The sequence below is a fragment of the Monodelphis domestica genome, chromosome 6, assembly GCF_027887165.1.
Source record: "Monodelphis domestica isolate mMonDom1 chromosome 6, mMonDom1.pri, whole genome shotgun sequence".
Lineage (NCBI taxonomy): Eukaryota > Metazoa > Chordata > Mammalia > Didelphimorphia > Didelphidae > Monodelphis > Monodelphis domestica.
Window position 1 is genome coordinate 295,570,922 of NC_077232.1, and position 22,577 is coordinate 295,593,498.

Sequence of the window (22,577 nt, forward strand, 5' to 3'; positions counted from 1 at the left end):
CTTTGTAATCTCACTGAATTCTCACCTGGGCCAAGAGCAAGATGGGGTATTTAAATCTGGTTGTGAATAGACTTGACCTCATTTTACTTCCGCTTCGGAGCACAGGCGGCTCTCCACCTAGCAGGCAAGATGTGAGTGGTTGTGACTAGGCCTCTCTCTCTGGCCTAGACACGTGTTTTTCTTACTTGTATATTCTTAGGTTCTCAATCTTAAATAAACCTCTAGAAAAATAATACTCCTTGCAGAGAGAAACTAATTTCTACCTGCCTCAGTTTCCCCAAAATTTTAATCTTTGCAATATACAGGGATGTGATTTGGGGTTTAGGCCTTAAAAAAAAATCACACTAGAGCAAAAATGAAGACGATGGAAGGAAATAAGGATCAAGTGACAATCCAGTGGAATGGCTTGTCGGCTCCGGGAGGGGGGAGGGAGAGTGCACGAACAATGGAAAAATATTCTAAAAAATAACTGAATAAAAATTTTTAAAAGGAACCCTGTGACGTGGGTGCTCATATAATCTCCATTTTTCAGATGAGGAAACTGAGGCACAGAAGGCCTACGTGGCTCGCCCAGGGTTACTCGATAAATGTCCAAGTTTGGATTTGAACTCAGGTTCTCCTCGATCCAAGGCCAAAGCCCACAATGCCTCTGACTCTAAGTCTCAGTGGCAGAAGCCCTGGGGCCCTAGGTCTGATGAACAGCTAAATGAGGCTTGCAGAGACAAAATGCAACCCCTACACACCCAGGGAACTGAGGCCTCCCCACAACGTAATGCCTCTCTCACGTGGAAGAGATGGTGGCGGGCACTGAGGCCCCCCAGACCCACGAGCGCTTTTAAAGGCAACAATCTGATTTCAAAACATGTCCTTGAAAGGGCCGGCCGGCCCCTGCCAATGCTTGTCGGCCGTCAGGCCCAAGGGCTTTCTGGACACAGTAACTAGCTCCTGCATGCACACAGGGACCAGGCTGGTCAAGGCTGTCGGCCAACTCAGTCCCAAGAAGGAATGGATGGAAAGCTCAGAATCTGCCGGCGGAATTCCTGCTGCTTCCCTTGGAGCTGGGGGGGAGGGGGGGCAGGGGGCCCAGCCAGGAGCATTTGGTTTCCATTTCCCACCAAACAAGCTCTCCTTTGTGTATCCAGGCCAGACCAGCAGGCCCATTGGCTGGCTCTGTCTTCTTAACTCTTCAGTGACCGATCCCCCCTCCCCCAGACCGCCCACTGCCAGTCAACCACAGCCAGCCAAAGTGTTTGTGTTCAGGAGAGAGATTCTGGGGCTCGCCAGAGGCAGATTTCTATACCCCAAAAGGTCCCTATTGTGATCACCGAGGCAAAAAATAGGAAGAGCCCCCCAAACTGGATTTCTCTGGTGTTTCACATGGACAAGCAGACTTGACACAATTTGGGCAAGTTACTCAACCTCCCTTAGTCTCAGTTTCCTCCGTAAAATGAAGGGTTTGGGCTAGAGGGCCTCTGAGGTCCCCCCTCCAGCCCTAGACCCAGGAGCCCAGATCTTCCCAAGTGTGGCTTTCTTTTGGTCCTATTTCCTGCCTCCAACATGGCGCCCACCCAGAGGGCCTATGCCATGATAGCCACCAAGACTTCCTGGATCAAGGAGACCAAGTGGATTTGGGTGGGCAGGTATTAGTAGGAGATCACCCCGTCTATGCACCCCTCTTCTTGTGGGTATAACAATTCTTCTTCCCAGCCTCCCAGGCAAGGTCTCTGGGAGTCCTCCAGAGAATTCCTCATCTCAGCAACTGAGAGGAGTTAAAGTCCAACAGGACTATGGCCTGGGAAGGGGCCTTGGAGTCCACCTAGTCCAATTTGCTCATTTTCTAGAGGAAAAATTTGAGGCCCAGAAAGGGGAGTGGAACTTGTCTGAGAAAAAGACAGCAAATAATTATGGCAATAATACACTATATTATTCTCCAGCCGCCATTGCTATTATAGCCACTCGTCTTGCCCAAATTGGCATGGACGCTCATGTTTCCCACAGCCAGGGTCCAAGGAAGACCTGCTCTGCTACTGACGAGCCCCATGACCCAAAATGTCCTTCGTGGCTCCGGGCCCTTTATCCTGCTTGATGTCAACAGAAAGCCTTTGGAAAAGTCCCAAAGTAGCATCTCCAACATCGGGAAGGAGGTTCCCCCCTCAGGCTTCAGAAAAAGTCTTGCCCCGGACACTGAAGGAGAATTTGGGCTCAGGGATGGGCTGGACTAAACAAATGTCCCCCAAAGCCCCTTCCAGCTCAGACTCCTTTCTCCTTCCTCTCCACAGAGCAGAGGCCACACGGACACCCTTTCCCGGGTCTTTTCAGCAGGTGACCAGCAGGCTCTGACTTCGCTGTCCTCAGAGGCCTTGCCTGCTTTTACAGGTTTAACACCCTTTTACTAGGTTCTCTCACAGAAATAGCAGATCCTGCAACCATATCTCTAAGAGCCAAATGGAATGTTGTGGAGGTGGTTGTTTTAACCTGAACTTTTTAACTTTAAAGAGGATGAAGGGATGAAAGAAAGCTCTAGCCATCTATATGTTGCAAAAAAAAGATTCTTGAAGGGGCAACCAGCTCAGTGGATAAAGCACCAGCCTGGAGTTGGGAGGATTTGGGTTCAAATCTGGCCTTAGACGTGTCCTAGCTGTGGGACCCTGGGCAAGTCCCTAACCCAACTGCCTCGTCCTTACTGCTCTTCTGCCTTGGAATCGGTACTTAGTGTCGATTCTAAGACAGAAGAGATGTGGTTTCTGTTTTTTCAAAAATTCTCATTCTTTGGTATTTTGAATGCGCTGAATAATGGAATTGTGTTCCCCAAATAAGAAGTCATTTGCAGCTGCAGTGCTGGCTGCAGGTAATTCTAGCCTTAAACTTATCTTTATAGCTAAAAAAACGTAAACAGTTCATACGTTTGTGTTACATTGTCAATAAATTGTATATAGTCAGTCACTAATGTCAAATTAATCAAAGGAGATTAGGGGTTTTTCTATAGAGAGAGAAATGCTTTCTCCCACTTAAGGGAAAAGAGGGCCTTTTTCTCTCCTAGTTTACCAAATGATACATAATAAACAGGGGCATGGACTCTAAATTAGTTGGCTAATCAATGAAAGAGATGCTGTTTTAGAGAGGAATTTGGAATGCTACCTAAAGAGTTGGAAAAACTGTGCCTATAAAGGCTCTGGTTCTAGGTTCAAATGTGGCCTCAGATACTTCCTAGCTGTGTGACCCTGGGCAAGTCACTTGACCCCCATTTGCCTAGCCCTTACCACTGTTCTGGCTTGGAACAAAACTCAGTTTTGAGTGTAAGGAGGAAGATAAGGGGTTTGGGGTTTTTTTGTTGTTGTTTTTGTTTTTTACTGTATATACCCTTTTTCCCAGCAATACCACTATTAGGTTTGTTTCCTGGGAAAAAGGAAAAGAACCTGATGTTCTAAACCATTTACAGCAGCTCTCTTTCTGGTGGCAAAGAACTAACTGGATGTTGAGCAGATCCCCATCCGTTGGGGAAAGGCTGAACAAATTGTGGCACACGGGTGTGATGGATGGAACATCAGCGTGCTGGAGGAAATGATGAGCAGGGGGAATGCAGAAAAACCTGCAAAGAGCTCCCTGAACTGAGGCAAAGTGGAGTGAGCAGAGCCCGGAGAACGTTAGGGTTAAAAGCACATCATGAATGCCTGAGCTATTCCGAGTGACATAAATATTCAAGTCAACTTAGAAGGGGTCTACGAAGGAAGAAGCCTCCACTTCCACAGAAAGAACTGAGACACGAAGCACGTCTTGTACAGTCCCACCATACACAGCCGTCTCTCCCTATATCACAGTTCACTTATCGCGGCTTCACTGTATCACAGATTTTGTGTTTGCTTTTTAAATCTAATTCTATAGGGTGGATTGGCTGATGGAAAGAAAGATGCCCAACCACAGCGCTGTGTTCTGTATCCTAGGCGCTGATTGGCTCAGTGACTGAGCCTTAAAATGTCTATATATAGTAATAAAATAAATATAACGCTGCTACTTCATGGATTTTCGCCTATCGTGGGGGTCTCTGGAACAGAACTCCCAGAAAGGTGAGGAATCCCGCCATATTGCTATCCAAGGTTGGGCTTGGAAGAGGAGGGAGTGTCAGCGCGGAAGCCAGAAATCCCAAGTTTGTAGTAGCGTGAAATCTAAAGACCCCCAAGTCTGACCTGGTCACAAGAGGATTTCTTCCAGAGGGAGACTGCAGACTCAGACTAACAACAAACCTTAGCGTGCTTTAGATGGAGCTAGCCGACTCAACCAGACGGTAAGGACCCTTTCTGTCCTCGTAGGCTTCCCATGGTGTCAAAGCCCTTTCTCAGGTGGCCCAGCCCTTGGCTGGATCTTTCCCTTTTGTGTCCATTGGACAGCATCAGCTCTCCCTGATAATCCTGCCTAGAGCTCCTCTTTTTCTGGGTAGCCACTGGAAAGCCAATCAGCCCAACTCCGGGTCCCCCAGAGGTATACAAGTTCCCCAGTTTTCATGGTTCGTCGGAGCTGTCCTCTGGCGCGGTGGCGCATCCTTGAGCGTGTGACTCTATGTGGAGGCTTAAAGAGGCTCCCGTATCCCTCTCCCGATTAAAGACTTGGTTTTTTCCTGACTGTTTTGTTTAATAGTTCTGTGTTTTTTCCAGTTTAACAGGAAGGAGGCCACTCAGAACTCAAAATATAAAGAAACTCAATTTAAAAAGAGGGAGACATTGTGACGGGAGCTCCTAATGAGGAATAGTCAAAGACGAATGCTCTGGAATTCTACTTAGAATGAATATGGTAACAGGTCAACAAATGGGCTGAGGGGGTCCTGTTACAGCTCAGCCTCATCTCCTTGCTGTAGGAGAAAGCCAGGCCAATGGGATGCTCTCAAGTGGGCTGGAGACCACGTCACTACAAGCATGAAGTAGCAAGCGGGGATTTGGTTGGTTCCCTTCTTCTCCTACCATGTTTGCTTTGGGGACATTCAGAGACAGTGACCTTCACATGCAAAGCTCTCTGGCACCCTCACAAGAGGCTGTGATCGGTCTCGGCCCTGAAGACTGTTTCCATCACTCACAACCAGAAATGGCCAAGAAGACTCCACAGAGGCAAGCCTCTTCTTGTCTTTGGGCCTCAGTTCTCTCTTCTGTAAAAAGGGAGTCAGAGAGGATGTTGGCACATCATGACAATCTACTATTCTGTGCCCATTTCCTCCCAGCTCCTGCCCTCAGAGTCCTTTCATCTGAGACCTAACCTCAGAATTCTAGAACTAAGTTCGAATTTAGGGTCAGACTGCCGATGAGCAGATCTAAAAGGCTGGGTGTTCCTGCTTAAGCATCCACCTCCCAAATTAGCCACAAGGAAGGGCCATAGTCTAGGAAACATCCCTGCGTAGCCAAGAACCAGCCTCTCATCCTCTGTTTCTGAGACAATGTGGAATCACAGACAAGAGAGCCAGCCTTGAAGGCAAGGGTTCCCCCCAGCACATAGTGGCTCCGTGACCCTGGCCAACTTGATTTCCCCTCCTGGTTCTCATGGAAACTCTCTAAGACTAGACGTCTACACAGAGGCTGCACTGGTGGAGAGAGACGGATGAGATTCCAGAGAGCGGCCAAAAATAGAGAACGTACTTGGCTGGCATTTTCCAAGTTTGCCATAAGAACAGCTGAGCCTTCAGAGAGAAACACGTCAGTCACATCACCCAGGGAAGCAAGAGGTCGGGCTAGAGCGTTCCCCAGCTCCGGCCAGCCCCAGGGATGTGGAGGCTGCGGATTCTTACCAGAAATGGATACACGCTTTGTTCTCCGGGGGGATAAGGCTCCCTCGGGATGGAAATTCCTGGGCTCCGTGCTTCGCCTCTGGCAGGAAACCAAAGGCCAGACTTTCATTTTGGGGACGGGTATTTTACTCAGTCCCAAGGGGTCATGCTTGGATGCCCTTCTGCACACCACAGGCAGAGATTTCGGTGTAGAGGCCTATGAGAAAACAGGAAAAACACTCATCGGACTCCTCATCATCGGACCCCTCATCATCGGACCCATCTTCTTTTGTTTCCTAACAGTTGATACTTGGGAAATAAACAGAAATTTGTTAAATAAAACAATCTTTTTAAAGGGAAAAAAACCTAAAAATAAAAATGTGACTGAAAGCAGGAGCCAGAGGATCTGAGGTCAAATCCTGTCCCTCCCTTGGAGCCTTGGAGAAATCACTGAAGCTCTCTAAGTCTCAGATTTATAAGAAACTTGACGGTTACATGTAGGGGACTCCTTAATCCTAAGAGGCAATGGCAGGGACCTTCTGTTCTGGAGAGCAAAGCTGTTTTACTGGCCTTGACCCAATCTGGGAGCCTCTGATGGAGAGAATGGCGGAAATGACCTGGTGGGGGAGCAGGTGCAGGCCTGCAGGCAAGGGCTCAGGGAGGAGACCTCCTCATGGAAGGCTCTCCAAAGTCATCTAGGTGCGTCACCCAGGCCCAACACGCGAGTGGGCAAGGCTGAGAGAAGGACCTGAACCCAGGCTACCTCCTGGCCATGACTTCTCTTCAAAGGAAGAAAGCCAGCTTAAGCCTGAAAATCTCAGGGAACTATTTATTCAGTTTGGCAAGAAGCAGACAAACAATCTCATAAACGGAAATTTGGATTTCTGACTTAAAACAAAGAATGCAGCCATTGCCGCCTCCTCCCGCAGGGGCACTAACAGATGTTGTTCCATTAAGTGAATAGTCCAAATGCCACACTCTGCAACCTTTGGACTGTCCAACACACATACACACACCTGGAGGGTTCTAGCAGGATGGGCAGCACAGTGGACTCAAGAGTCAAGGAAACATGGCTTCAGATCCTGCCTCAGACACTCACTAGCTAGGGGATACAGACCAAGTCCCTCAAATTGTCTGTGACTCAGTTTCCTCATCTGTCAAATGAGGGAGCTGGATTCAAGTCTAGGGTTCCTAACCCTGATCCCCTAAGTCCTCCACTCAGGTCAAAGACCCTTTCAAATGAGCAACACAGGGCCAGCCTCATGTATCCATCGACAGTGTGTCAGAGTAGGAGAGGAGAAAGGACTAGAGGTCAGTTCTGATCTCATAACCTGAAACACAGACAAGAAGGTAAGGCCACATCTCAGGACCTGGAGCATTTCATGCAATAAATGCTGGCTGAGGAGGGATGGGGAGAAGCATCAGGACCCAGAGGAGGAGATCTTCTGCCTTCAAATTTAGGGGGCAAGTTCCTGAACCCCCATTCTTCAGATGGTCGACAACTGACAAATTTCCCTATCTTGTTCTTCCCTTACACACAAGGTGTCTCTCCCTCCCTCTCTCCCTCTGCCTCTCTCTCCCTTTCACTCTTACTTTCTGTCTTAGTATCAACTCTCATGATATCAAGCTATGTTCTGAGTGACAAAGCCTCCAGTCCTACAAAGAAAGATGGGAGGCCAGCACATCCCCCAGGGCCAGGACCATCTCGCAGCTGGGTCCCCCTCTCCTTCCTCAGGCTCTAGAACAGCCCAACAAGGCTCAGTTAGTCACTCAGCCAAGACCCAACAGGCTTTTAGAAGGCTAAAGTTCAAGAGAGGCAAAGCCAGCAAAGAAACTTCACCAGTTGGCTGTCTGAATGGTCCCAACGAGACTCTGCCCACCCCTATTCTCCTGTGCCCCCAAGTATATACATCCAATGATTCCTCAAATGTAAAGCCAGGATTTTCTATTTCTTTCCATTCCATTTCATCCTGGGCATCTTTTGGAATCTTAGTTCCAACATGGAACATGCTAATCATCTCCCCCAGCTCTGGGTTATGGGCAAAAGCCATCTAAGACCTTCCCAAACAACAGAGTCCTGAGGCACGCCACTAGGGCCTTCCTTAAAGCTGACTGCCAACCACCAGCCCCTCCTCAGTGGGTCTGGCCACCCAGTGGGTTCTTGGTCCACTGGAGGGCTCCACTTTCCCCCCCCTCCCCCGGGCCTAGAAGAATCCCAGAGCCTTCAACAGAAGCAGGGAAACCTGGAGGCAGCCAGCAAAAGCAATGACCTAAAAGGGCCAAGAGGCCCTTCTTGGGTTGGCCCTTTCCAGTGGCCTGCTGCTAAGCTCCTCCCCTGCATGCACACAGGCACTTGCCTGCTGTCTCCGCCATCCAACCCTGAGGACTCTCATCTGCTACTCTGGCACACAAGGAGGTGCTTCATCAATGCTTGGGCTGACTGAAAGATGGTAGAAGCTAAGGAAATATCTGGATGCCCATTGTTACAAGGAGAACACTGGGGCTTAGTAGGGACAAGGAGAAGAATTATTCACACGGAGCAGAGGTAGAATTTGCACCTGACTTCTTTCTATGGCAACCAGGGGGCCAAACCTACCTAAGATATCCAAAAAATGTCTGCTAGCAAATCCAGTGGGAAAACATCCTTCTATGAATCTGGTCCTCAGACCCTTCCTATTTGTGTGACGCTAGGCAAGTCACTCAACCACTCCTCTGTCTTAGAATTGATACTAAGGCAGAAAATAAGAGTGAAAAAAAGAGAGACAGAGACAGACAGAGACAAGAGGAAAAGCAGAGAGGGGGAGAAGAGAGAAACAAAAAAAAAATTTGCTAGGTTCTAGCTGTGCCTCCCCTCAATGCTGAGGACCCTGGGAACCTGTTACTGCCTCCAGCACTTCTTTGTTCATTTGCTGCTGGGTGGTGTGGTGGTTAGGGTCAAGAAGGCTCTGAATCAGGAAGATCCAAGTTCAAATTCTGCCTCAAACACTTAGCTGGGTGACCCTAGGCAAGTCAATTAACCCATTTGCTTCAGTTTCTTCAACTGTAAAATGGGAAGAAAAATAACGCCTTCCTGCCTGCCTGCCTCCCAGGGTTGTGGAGGAGTTCAAATGAGAGGATATATGGATAATCCACATCAAATTGCTTGCCCTCTCAAGGAGGGAGGGGAGGGGATGCACATAGTCTGGGACTCCAACTTTTAAAAAATAAATGTTAAAAATTGTTGCATGTAATCGGGAGACAATAAAATCTCATTTGACAGAGTGTTTGCTAATACAGTTACTATTTGTGTTCGTGTTTGCCCTCTTGGGTCCCCAGAACACTGATCCCAAGCCCCCAGTGTCAGCCAAGGGCTCCTCCTCCTGAGGTGGCTGACCCTGGCGGCTGGCCCTCCAGTCCACACCGGAAGAGGTTCGCTATAGCGGCAGGTCCTGGGGAGAGAACTACAAATTGGTGCCAAGTCCAGCAGGTTGGTGGCCCTCCTTGGCTCTCATCTCCCTCCCTCGGAGCCCAGAGGAGCCTCCACAGCCCTAATATTCTAGGCTTCTCGGCTACCCAACAGCCTCGGACAGAAAACCCTCTGATCTCACAAACAACAGACACATCTACAGCTGTTCAAGTTTGCAAACCCCTCCGAACCAACCTGTAAGGTAGTAATTCAGGAATTACTGCCCCCATTTTACAGATGAGGAAACTGAGCTCTGCCAGGCTAGGCTAGGGGACATAACTAGGAAGTGGCTTTGAAATCAGCTCCAGCACTTTGCTGACTGGCTGACAGACACACTAAGAACCCTCCAAAGCCCAAATGCACCTTCATGTAGAAGTCATGCCATCTTCCCAATGGCAGGGGTGCCCCCAATGCCTTGGGAGCTGTTTCCAGGCTAACCCCATCTCAATCCCCCCCAAACCAGGCCCAAGCCACACTTACCAGGACCGGGCTGCAGGCCGATGGGGTGCTGGCCATGTCCTTCTGCCCTTCCAGGGAGCCCAGGGACACCCCCACATCTCTGTCTCTGCTCTTCCTCCTGTCCGCTGCGGTGCTAGCTCCGTTGTGGGCAGGGGCTCGAGGCCCTTGCAGGGCAGATTCCGTGGCTCTCAGGAGGGTGTTTGGGGTCCCTGCACCCTTGTGGGGCCCCATGGCTCTGCTCCCAGCCCCGGGCAGGCGCCCTGACTTGGGCAGACCGGCTCTAGGACCGCCTCCTCCATGCGGGGCTCTTGTCGTCTTGTGGGAAGCGCCTCTGGAATGTGTTGGGACATGCACACCCGGGCTGGTGAAGAGCTTCAGGAGATGCTGCTCGTGGCTCCTACTCCTCACGAGGATCTCTGCTTTGGCATCAGCCTTCAGCTCGGCTCTCCTCGGCACGCCGCCGCTGCTTCCACTGCTGCTGCTGCTGCTGCCCTTCGAGGGGGGCGCGGGGGGCGGCAGGGGTCCGAAGGATGCTCTGGGCCCGGCCCCAGGCTCTCGGGGCTGCACCCCGGCACGGGACATGACCTTGCCTTTGACGTTCTTGTAATTGGGTGTGGGATAGCTGATTCTCTCCGTCTTGTGGACGCTGCCTCCTGCCAGGGTCCCAGGAGGCTTGGCCGCTGGTTTTTCCAAGGCGTTGCCCAGGGTGGGTTTTAGCGCCTCCATGGGGGCCAGTTTCCTGCTGGAGACTCTGACGCCCTCTTGGGTGTTTTTTCCTGGTTCAGAAGGTCTCTCCGCAGATTTCTTAGAAGACAAGACAGAAAAAGTCTCATTGGGGCATCCCGGGAGAGCTGGCGACAGATAACCAGTGTCACTAGGGGTGGGAGCTCTATCCCCCACCTCCCTCACAGACCCCAAAGATGGGGCCACTTCCCAGCCCGGTGGATGGCTTCCCACCAGTGGGCTTGCCACAGGATGGCTTCTGACAGCCACGCTGCCATCAAGAGTGACCGTCTCATTGAGTCGATCTGGCCGGCACGCTGGTTTCACAGGGTCACCAAAAGGTGGCCCATCCTCTGGGCATTCAGCCAGTGGTGGCACATCCGGCCCACAAGAGATCTGCGAAGTGGATTCAGCATTTGGTTGGTCTTTCTGCACACCAAAAGCTTTTTCCATCAAAGATGTACAGGAAGCACTAGAACCTTCCAACCCTGGCCCTGGGGCTTGGCCTGACTCTCCTTGGATAATTTCCTGCTTGAAACCATTGGGGAGAGCAGACAGCATCTCCTCTGAGGACTGCGGGCTCTCCTCATCCATAATGACATCTGTCTGCATGGCTGCCGCGTCCGAGATAACCAGACACGTGGTGTTGGAGACCTCAGAAGGCTCCTGGCAAGAGGTGCCCAAGTTCTCATCTCTTCCACATGTCTCAGAAGACCAGGAAGTGGTTCCTGGAACCTTCCCACACGGGAGCCCAGTTTGGGGCTGGCTTCTCAGGGCATCTGAAGGCTGGCAGGCATCTGGGGGGTCAGGCGTAGCCACGGGGCCCTGGCCATCTCCCTTCATGGCCCATCCTTCTTCCAGGTTGAGGACAGCCTGGCCCATCGTCCCCTTAGCTTCTCCACTGTCGCAGCTCCACTCCCTGGGCCCTGAGGGCTGAACCCTGGAAGGCTGGGCGACAGAAAGGAGGGAATGGGCACTGCTATATTGGCATTCTGGCTCCAACTGGCCCATCTCAGCCCTCACCCAGGACTGCCCTCGTGGGGGGTCCTCACCACGCGTCACTGGTGGCGTGGATGGAGGCAGAGCCTCCAGATGGATACCATCTTCCTCCCTGGCAGGGCTCTGAACAGCAAGCACTTTGGTACATGAATCGGTTATGCAAGTCCTCTCCCCAGCGGTCCCCACCAGGTGCAGATGGGCTTCTTGAACGTCCTGTGTGCCGTGGCATGGGGCAGACTCCCAGCGTGCATGAACGAAGGCCGATGTTCCTTCAAGCACCAACTCACTGCCATGCTTTTCCCCTCGAAATAAGGCCAGCTGGGTACCATCTTGTGCTTTCTCTTCCGAATTCTGATCATTCATTCTGGGCTAACCTTTCCGACCAGTTCCTTTATTTCCCCATACAAAATGCCTCCGGGTAGAAGAAGAAAAGTCAGCACCCCAAAGTCTCCTGATCTTCCCAAGACTTCCATCCTAAGCCGGGCAGGCCATGGCTCTCCGTCTGCCGTTTACCAGAAAGGGGAACACACCTTGCTTCCTAAAATAAAGAAAGAAGCCTCAGAGTCAGTTCAGTGTCAGAGAATTACTCATCCCAACTTGGCAATGCCTGTCCGCTGAAGACTCATGCTTGGAAACAAAACCTCGCTCATCTAAGACTTTATTAACACATTTCTGACCCACACCCCTTCCAGGGCTCCATTCCCCCCATGGGGAGGGAGGACCAGGAGAGAGAGCCCCACCAGGCACACTTGGAGATCACCCTGGGACCTGGAAACCCAAATGATCACGGGAGCTGTTACAGGAGTGTGTACCCAGGAAGCAGTCAGGCTTTCCCCTACCCACCCACGTTCTCATTTGGGTCTTGGAAGCTAATGACAGTTACCAGCATATTCAAGGCAAGGATTTGGTGAAACTCTCAATCCTACCCACCCTGCTCCTCCTCCAAAAAAGAGTCCCACAGACCAGAGTCCTTTGTGAAGGACCACCCTAGAGGGAGAATTTGTAGCCCAGAGTGGAATCAACTTGACAAATAACTAAGTAAATAAACCCTGGTGTCCAGTGTCACTGAACCCCAAGGCACCCGAGGAAAATGCACTTCTGCAAAAGAGACTTCTGAAAGGTCCAGAAGACAAGGGAAACAGAAGACATGAAGCCAAAAAGACTCTGGGAAACAAAATACAACATGGTCCAGTCTGAAGCAGCTCCCAGCTGCCTTTCAGAACCAAGACTCTCTCTTTAGGTCACCACTGAAAGCCCTGGCTAAGTCCAGTCTGGCTCCAGGCCCCCATAGTCTAGTCTGCACCTCCTCCCACCTAACTGGCCTCTATGCTCGGGCTCTCCCACTCTGCCATCCCTGGGGCCCTTGGTCTCCTCCCTCTGGGCTATAGGATAATCTTTATCGCACAAAGATCCACATGGGAAGGGGAGGGGAAGAATACTCTTATAAGAAGGAGAGGAAGAGAGTGCTAATAGGTAATACATGAACCTTACTCTCAGTGAAATCAATTCTGAGAGGGAAGAGCATCTAAATTCACTGGGGTCTTGAGTTCTATCTTATCCTACAGGGTAAGGGAGAAGGGAAAACAAGGGGAGAGGGAACTTAACAGACCCTAAAAAAAGCAAGAAGGGAACAAAAAGGGAGGGGCCAAAAAGGGAAGCATATGAAGGGAAGGGATTAGGGGGAATGATTAAAAGTAAACCACTGGTTTAAAAGGATATAGAAAAAGAATAAAGGACAGAACTAGGAGAGGATATCAAAATGCTGGGGAATACACAAGTGACAATCATAACCTTGAACGTGAATGTGATGAACTCACCCATAAAACAAAAACAAATAGGAGAGTGGGTTAGAATCCAAAATCCTACCATACGTTGTCTACAAGAAATATACCTGAGGCGGGTAGACACTCACAAGGTTAGAATTAAAGGTTGGAGCAAAACCAATTGGGCCTCAACTGATAGAAAGAAGGCAGGAGTTGCTATCATGGTATCTGACAAAGCCAAAGTAAAAATAGATCTGATTAAAAGGGATAGGGAAGGTAAATACATCCTGATAAAAGGGAGTATAGACAATGAGGAAATATGTATGCACCAAATGATATAGCATCTAAATTTCTAAAGGAGAAACTAGTGGAACTGAAGGAGGAAACAGATAGTAAAACTATACTAGTGGGAGACCTGAATCAACCACTATCAAATTTAGATAAATCAAATCAAAAAATAAATAAGAAAGGTAAGAGATGTGAATGAAATCCTAGAAAAATTAGAGTTAATAGATATATGGAGAAAAATAAATAGGGACAAAAAGGAATACAACTTCTTTTCAGTAGTACATGGTACATTCACAAAGACTGACCATGTACTAGGTCATAAAAGCATGGAAAACAAATGAAGAAAAGCAAAAATAATAAGTGCAACCTTTTCAGATCTTAAATCAATAAAAATAATTATTAGTAAAGGTACATGGAGAGCCCAATAAAAAATTAATTGGAAATTAAACAATATGATTCTCCAAAATCAGTTAGAGAACAAATCATAGAAACAATTAGAAAATGACAATGATGAAACATCCTTTCAAAATCTATGGGATGCAGCCAAAGCAGTACTCAGGGGGAAATTTATATCCTTGAGTTTATATATTAACAAATTAGGGAGGGCAGAGGTCAATGAATTGTACATACAAATCAAAAAACTTAAAAGTGAACAAATTAAAAATCCCCAAAAGAAAACTGAATTAAAGATGCTAAAAATTAAGGCAGAAATTAATAAAATCGAAAGTGAAAGAACTATTGAACTAATAAATAAGACTAGGAGCTGGTATTTTGAAAAAAACAAACAAAATAGACAGAGTACTGGTCAATCTAATAAAAAAAAGGAAAGTAGAAAACCAAATTAACAGTATCATAGATGAAAAGGGAGACCTCACCTCCAATGAAGAGGAAATTAAGGTAATCATTAAAAACTATTTTGCCCAATTATATGGCAATAAATATGCCAATCTAGGTGATATGGATGAATATTTACAACAATTTAAATTGCCTAGATTAACAGAGGAAGAAATAGATTACCCCATATCAGAAAAAGAAATTGAACAAGCCATCAAAGAACTCCAAGGAAAAATCCCCAAGGCCTGATGGATTCACAAGTGAATTCTATCAAATATTCAAAGAACAGCTAATCCCAATACTATACTAACTATTTGACATAATAAGCAAAGAGGGAGTTATACCAAAGTCCTTTTATGACACAAACATGGTACTGATTCCAAAGCCAGGCAGGGTAAAAACGGAGAAAGAAAACTACAGACCAATCTCCTTAATGAACATAGATGCAAAAATCTTAAATAGGATACTAGCAAAAAGACTCCAGCAAGTGATCAGAAGGGTCATTCACTATGATCAGGTGAGATTTATACCAGGAATGCAAGGATGGTTCAATATTAGGAAAATCATCCACATAATTGACCATATCAACAAGCAAACCAGCAAAAGTCACATGATTATCTCAATAGATGCAGAAACAGCCTATGACAAAAGACAACACTCATTCCTATTGAAAACACTAGAAAGTAAAGGAATAGAAGGGTCTTTCCTAAAAATAATAAACAGTATTTATCTAAAACCAGTCAACATCATCTGCAATGGAGATAAACTAGAAGCCTTCCCAATACGATCAGGTGTGAAACAAGGATGCCCATTATCACCGCTATTATTTAACATTGTCCTAGAAACACTAGCAGTAGCAATTAGAGAAGAAAAAGAAATTGAAGGTATTAGGATTGGCAAAGAGGAGACCAAGCTATCATTCTTTGCGGATGATATGACAGTTTACTTAAAGAATCCCAGAGAATCAACTAAAAAGCTAGTGAAAATAATCAACAACTTTAGCAAAGTTGCAGGTTACAAAATAAACCCTCATAAGTCATCAGCATTTCTATATATCTCCAACACATCACAGCTGCAAGAATTAGAAAGAGAAATTCCATTTAAAATCACCCTAGATAATATAAAATACTTAGAAATCTTTGTGTTGAGACAAACATGGGAATTATATGAACACAACAACAAAACACTTTCCACACAATTAAAACTAGATCTAAACAATTGGAAAAACATTACGAGCTAACATAATAAAAATGACCATCCTACCCAAACTTATTTACTTATTTAGTGCCATAGTCATCGAACTACTACCAAAAAACTGTTTCACTGAATTAGGAAAAAAACATAACAAAGTTCATTTGGAATAATAAAAGATCAAGGACATCCAGGGAAATAATGAAAAAAAGAATGTGAAGAAAGACGTGGTCTTGCAGTCCCAGATCTCAAACTATACTATAAAATAGTGGTCATCAAAACAATATGGTACTGGCTAAGAGACAGAAAGGAGGATCAGTGGAATAGACTTGGGGTAAGTGACCTCATCAAGACAGTCTATGATAAGTCCAAAGATCCCAGCTTTGGGGACCAAAATCCACTATTTGATTAAAAAAAAAAACTGCTGGGAAAATTGGAAGACAGTGGGGGAGAGATTAGGTTTGGATCAACACCTCACACCCTACACCAGGCTAAACTCAGAATGGGTGAATGACCTCAATATAAAGAAGGATTAGGTGAACACAAATTAGGTGAACACAGAATAGTATACATGTCAGATCTTTGGGAAAGGAAAGACTTTAAAACCAAGTAAGAGCTAGAAAAAAAAATCACAAAATGTAAAATCAATAATTTTGATTACATCAAATTAAAAAGGTTTTGTACAAACAAAACCAATGCAACCAAAATTAGAAAGGAAGCAACAAATTGGGAAATAATCTTCATAACAAAAACCTCTGACAAAGGCCTGATTACTCAAATTTATAAAGAGTTAAACCAATTGTACAAAAAAATCAAGCCATTCTCCAATTATAAATGGGCAAGGGACATGAATAGGCAATTTTCAGTTAAAGAAATCAAAACTATTAATAAGCACATGAAAAAGAATTCTAAATCTCTTATAATCAGAAAAATGCAAATCAAAACAAGTCTGAGGTATCACCTCACACAGATTGGCTAACATAAGGGCAAAGTAAAGTAATGAATGCTGGAGGGGAATGTGGCAAAGTCGGTACATTAATGCATTGCTGGTGCAGTTGTGAATTAATCTAACCACCATTCTGGAGGGCAATTTGGAACTATGCCCAAAGGGCACTAAAAGACTGCCTACCCTTTGATCCAGCCATAGCACTGCTGGGTTTGTACCCCAAAGAGATAATAAGGAAAAAGCCTTGTATAAGAATATTCATAGCTATGCTCTTTATGGTGGCAAAAAATTGGAAAATGAAGGGATGCCCTTTAATTGGGGAATGGCTGAACAAATTGTGGTATATGTTGGTTTTGGAATACTTTTGTACTCAAAGAAATAAAGTGGAAGAATTCCATGGAGACTGGAATGACCTCCAGGAAGTGATGCAGAGCAAAAGGAGCAGAACCAGGAGAACATTGGACACAGAGACTGATACATTGTGGTACAATCGAAGGTGATGGACTTCTCCATTAGAGGCAATGCAGTGATCATGAATAACCCAGAGGGATCTATGAGAAAGAACACTATCTACATTCAGAGGGAAAACTGTGGGAGTAAAAACACTGAAGAAAAACAAGTGCTTCAATACATGGATGGAGGGAGGGGGTTATGATTGAGGATATAGACTCTAAATGAACATCCTAATACAAACATCAACAACATGGAAATAGGTTCTGATTAAGGTCACATGTAATACCCGGTGGAATTGCACATTGGTTACAGGAATGGTGGGGGGAGGGGAGGGAGGAATAGAATATGATTTTTGTAACCAAGGAATAATGTTTGAAATTGACCATATAAAAAATAAATAAATCCAAGGCAAGGTCAAAATGAGTGTATCATTTGGACATAAAGGGTAATGTCATAAGCAAATTAGGGGAACAGGAACATAGAAAAGTTTACCCATCAGCTGTATGCATAAGGGAAGAATTTATGATCAAACAAGAGAGAGGACTCAAGAAGTAAAATGCCTCATTCTGATTACATTAAAAGTTTTTGCACCAACAAAACCAATGCAGCCAAGATTAGAAGGAAAGCAGGAAAATGGGAGAATTTTTTACAGTAAGTATCTCTAATGAAAGTCTTGTTTCTTGGAGGAATTCCATGTGATCTGGAATGATCTCCAGGAATTATTGCAGAGTGAGAAGAGCAGAACCAGGAGAACATTGTACACAGAGACTGACACACTGTGGTACAATCAAATGTAATGGACTTCTCCATTAGTGGCAATGCAGTGATCCTGAACAACTTGGAGGAACCTACAAGAAAAATCACTATCTACATCCAGAGGAAACACTGTGGGAGTAAAAACACCAAAGAAAAACAACTGCTTCAATGCATTGGTTGAGGGGATATGACTAGGGATGTAGACTCTAAATGATCATCCTAGTGCAAACATCAACAACATGGAAATAGGTTCAGATCAATGATACATGTAAAACCCAGTGGAATTGTGCATCGCCTAGGGGAAGGGGTGGGGAGAGGTAAGGGAGGGAAAGAATATGATTCTTATAACCAAGGAATAATGTTCTAAATTGACTAAATAAAATTTTCCAAAAAAAAGTCTCATTTCTCAAGTCTATAGAAAACTGAATTAAATTTATAAGAATGCAAGTATTTCCCCAACGGATAAATGGTCAAAGCATATGAATAGGTGGTTTTCAAAAGAATAAATCAAAACTATCTTGAGAAAAATGCCCTAAATCACTATTGATTACAGAGATGCAAGTTAAAACATCTGAGGTACTACCCCACATCTTTTAGATTGTTTAATATGACAAGAAAAAAATGGCAAATATTGGAGGAAATGTGGAAAAATTAGGACATTAATGCCCTGCTGGTGGAGCCGTGAACTGATCTAAGATCCATTCTGGAGAACAATTTGGAATCATGCCCAAAGGGCTGTATACTCTTGACCCAGCAAAGCCACTACTAAGTCTGTATGGCACAGAGATCAAAGGGAAAGGGAAAAGACCCATATGTACAAAAAATATTGATAGCAGCCCTTTTTGTGGCAGCAAAAAAAAGTAGAAATCTAGGGGATACTTCATGTCTCTTCCACAATATCCCTCAATTTGGGAATGGCTGAACAAGTCCTGGCACATAATTATAATGGAATACTCTTGTATTATAAAGAATGAGAAGGGGAATGGTTTCAGAGAAACCTGGGAAGATTTATATGAACTGATACAAAGTGAAGTGGGCAAAACCAAGCCAATACTGTACACAGTCACAGCAATATTGTAAGATGATCAGCTATGAATGACTTTGCTATTCTGCTCAAGACAATGATCCAAGGCTATCCAGAAGGACTAATGAAAAATGCTAGTATCCACCTCCAGAGAAAGCAAGGATGAGTCTGAAAGCAGGTCATTGAAGCATAATTTTATGGGTGCTATTTCTGAGTCTTTCCTTGGGGAGTCCAGGTCAGGCTGACATGCTCCCCAGTGCCTGGGTCAGGCCCACATTCAAGAAGGACCAGTGAAAGCTAGCAAGCCTTAGCACAGCCAGTGGCCCCGGGCAGTCAATCAGCCTCCCCAGTCATACCACACCACCCTGGTTTCACAACTCCACCTCAAGCCTGCTGCCCACACTCCTGAGTTACCACAACCCACCTGGGGGCAAACAGAACAGGTTGACCCAGCTTTGGAAGACCTGCATGCCTTACCCCTCAAGAAACAAATCTAAATGAGTCTGCCTCCTTTCTAATTTCCTAAAAGCCTAATTACTTGCCAGCATCCATGTGACTCAGGAGAAAACACAGCCATCAGAGAGGGTTTAATGTCTTTTGAAATAGATGGCAACAGGGGTGAGACACTTAGGTGGTTTTTTAATCATTCAGAAGGCAAATGCAGACTTGAAGTAATGACCTTTTACAATTTCTACTTAATATACCTTACTCCTGGGTCGCATGCCAGGCCAGGGATCGACCCTATAAAACCTTAGTTTATGGGTCAGAGGTCCCCCTTCTCAACTCCACCTCCATCTACTCCCAAACCAGAGAACTCCCAGCCAGCCGCTGCCTGGTACTCACTCCTGGACTGGGGGCTCCTCATAGCCTTTGGGCTCAGCACCGTGCCTGGCACACAGAGGGTCTTTAAGTGTTTTCAGATCATTGAGACACAAGACTGGAGGTGAAGGCCTCTGTCCTCATGGGAAGAGGCTTTCAAGGTAACACCAACACAATCCAAGGCAGTGTTTCAAGCCCCCAATTTACAAGTTCAAAAGATCTTAAATCCAGAGTTTTAGGTGGTCCAATGGGCTCAGAATTAGGAAGAAATCTTCATAAGTTCAAATCCAACCTCAGACAGAAGCTTCAGGGCCCTGGGCAACTTGCTTCACCCTGTTTGCCTCATTTTCCTCATCTGCAAACGGAGCTGGGGAAGAAATGGCCAACCACTCCAGGATCTTTGCCAAGAAAACCCCAAATGGAGTCACACAGACTCTACAATTCTTATTGTGGAGAGGAGGGGAGGAGTCCCAAAGAGGTGAAGGCCAGGCACCAAAGGCAGTTCTCACACCTCCTACTACCTACCTCCGGTGGGCTCAGAGGGTGATCCAAGTCTTGTTCACACCAGCTCTCCCCTCAATGGGCTCCTTGAGATGTCTAGGTTTTATTCACTCAGGAGCACAACAGATATCATTGTGGGATTCCCAGGCCAGGAGAAGGAACTAGAGGAGTGTGACAGAGGTTGGCACTAAAGAAAAGTACCAGGCTGAAGAGTGTGTGAAACTGATCACCTCGATGGGGGAGGGGCCCCAAGGGATTGGAATCTTGAGGAGGAGAAGACCCTGGCTGGTAGAGGAGTTGGTCTCCCTCAGTCTTGAGAAGCCAAAGACAGAAGGTGGGAAAAGACTTTCTCCTGAGGGTTACCCACTTTTCCTGCTGGTGACTGGAAAGCTTTCCCCCCAACACTTCCCAATTGAAGGGACTTTCTATCACAGGAGGGTCCAGGAAAGAGACTCCACTTTCAGCAGAGCCATAGCACAAGAACGCCGAAGGCCTTCGACAACCTCCACACCCACCACCAGAGGGAGGGAAGGATGGATGGAGAGATAGCCAGGGAGCGCTCTTCCAGCCCCACTTGTGGTAAGGGGAAAGCAGTTCCTGCGTCTAGTTGCCTCTTCTATTAAATGATGGCTGTGTGTGGATTCCCAGGCAGACAGCCCATGTTTCTAGTTCTGATGACCTGCTCAGAGGGGTCTTTCTCCTTTTATTTTGTTTTAATTCTAAATAATTTTCTTCTGCTTGAACTCTCAGGCCATCTTGTGAGACGTCACCCAGAAGCTTTGAGGTGGCTCCAGAAGGACCTCTCTTTGGACCCCTGGGCCTGAGTCCTTATGGGTCAGCAACTACCCTGGCCTGGTCTGTGTGAGGTGTCTGCAGTACAGAGGCAGTCTAAGTGGACACTGATGAAGGGCCTCCTGAGAGTAGATGCTCACAGAGCATCAAGGAGGTCCCAGGGCTAGGCACCTTGGGGAAAGCCACTCCTACCACCACTCCTCCCCACATCCCCAAGGCCCCTGAGGACCAGGACAGCTGTTAGCAGGGCTAACACCAGTATAAATATTATATATTACATGCTATATAAATATTATAATTATAAATCATAAACCCTCCTTTCCTTCTTCCTCTTTGGAGAGACCCAGCCTCACAGGCCCTCTCAGCGTATTAACAGTCTCCCTTCCTCTGCCCCTGTACTGGTGTTCTTTCTGGCAGTAGCTTATATGCTGGGGCTTTCCTCTCCCTTTTCCTACCAAAATTCCATTTGGAGCACCCGTGCTGGGTCTGAGAGGTGTCTTTACCCTCCTGGCAACAAGGAGCATTCACCAAGCCTTTGAAATGTTCGGTGCATTTATAATGGAACTCAGGGGAGCCTCACAAAAGATTATCCCCATTTTATGGATGAGAACTGAGACTGGTAGGTTGTGTCAGTCCAACAGAGGAGGCTAGGTGGCGTCATAGTGGACAGTGACCTAGGCCTGGAGCTTCAGCCAGTTTTCTAGCTCCCAGACCCAGGGCAAGATGTTTAAATCTGTCTGCCTCCCTTTTCTCACCTATAAAATAGGAAAAATATTCGTACCACGGGTGGTGTGAGAATTTAATGATAATGATTGTAAAGCACATAGCACTGTCCTAGGCACACAGTAGCTGCTTAATAAATGCCTATTCCTCTCCCACCCACCCATCTTCACCATCATGATCACACAGCTAACAAGTTCCCAGAGGCAGCCTTTAAACCCATGTTTTCATGACTCAGAATCAACATTGCCACAGAAGGACCACCAGATGCTCCTCTAAGAGGGAGGGATACACAGCCCCAGATGGACTTAATAAAAGGCAAAAAAAAATTAACTAGATTGTACTCAGGTGAAGTGATATGGAACTGAGCTAATAGACACACCATCGAAGCAAAGCTTGAATAAGCCCACTGTACTAATGATATGTGATCGTATTCTGTTCTAATCATTCTGTAATACACACAATGTTTCTTGTATATTTATCATTCCCTTTTCTAAATGTGATCCCAAAGCCACTTTTTTCTGAAATAAATAAATAAATAAATGAATAAATGAAGCAAAGAAAAGATGTGGAAGAGCACTCTAAGGAAGTCTGGGGAAAGAGGGGAGAAGGAAGGAACGTGGGGTTTGCCCAGCACAGTCCAAGGTCTCCCACCCACCTCTCCATGATGCCACATGTGGTTGGCTGGAGGCCAGACCGTATCCCTAATCAATGACAATAGCTCCCCAATGCTGAGGCAGGAGAACAGAAGGCCCTCAAGGCTAGGCTCATTTTTTGTGTCTGGCCCATATTTGTCTCAGAGAGGAGAGCCAAGTTAACTACCCAGATGGACCACCTGGCCCAACCTTATTTTACAGATTCACAGAGAAGAGTTCTGAGCAGGACTTCAGAACTGCAAAAGTGGGCTGCACTTTGTTGGGTCCAGCTGTATAGTCTGACCCGTCCTGCCTCTCCCGGGCATGAAGGAGATGGTGATGCTTGAACTTAGTTGAACAGTAAAGCTGAGGCTGCTTTCTCTAAGAGAAGCAACAAGCCAGGAGGGAGAGTCCCTGGGCCTGGTACTGCCTGGGTGACCCTGAGCAATTCTCCTAACCTCCCTGGACCTCCTCAGATGTAAA

At 46.4% G+C, this 22,577-nt stretch overlaps 1 protein-coding gene across 8 annotated transcripts in view; it reads right to left on the reverse strand.

Annotated features, from left to right (window-relative positions):
* The window catches only part of MTUS1 (microtubule associated scaffold protein 1), a 105,303-nt gene that overhangs the window by 57,188 nt on the left and 25,538 nt on the right, over positions 1–22,577 (reverse strand). For all 8 annotated transcript variants that reach the window (XM_056803409.1, XM_056803408.1, XM_056803407.1 and 5 more), the window contains 2 exons: positions 9,672–11,910; positions 5,768–5,963 (listed from right to left, as the gene is read on the reverse strand). In XM_056803409.1, coding sequence (XP_056659387.1) covers positions 5,768–5,963; positions 9,672–11,735 — 2,260 coding nt within the window. In that variant the 5' untranslated portion in view covers positions 11,736–11,910. The remainder of the gene's footprint in view (positions 1–5,767; positions 5,964–9,671; positions 11,911–22,577) is intronic.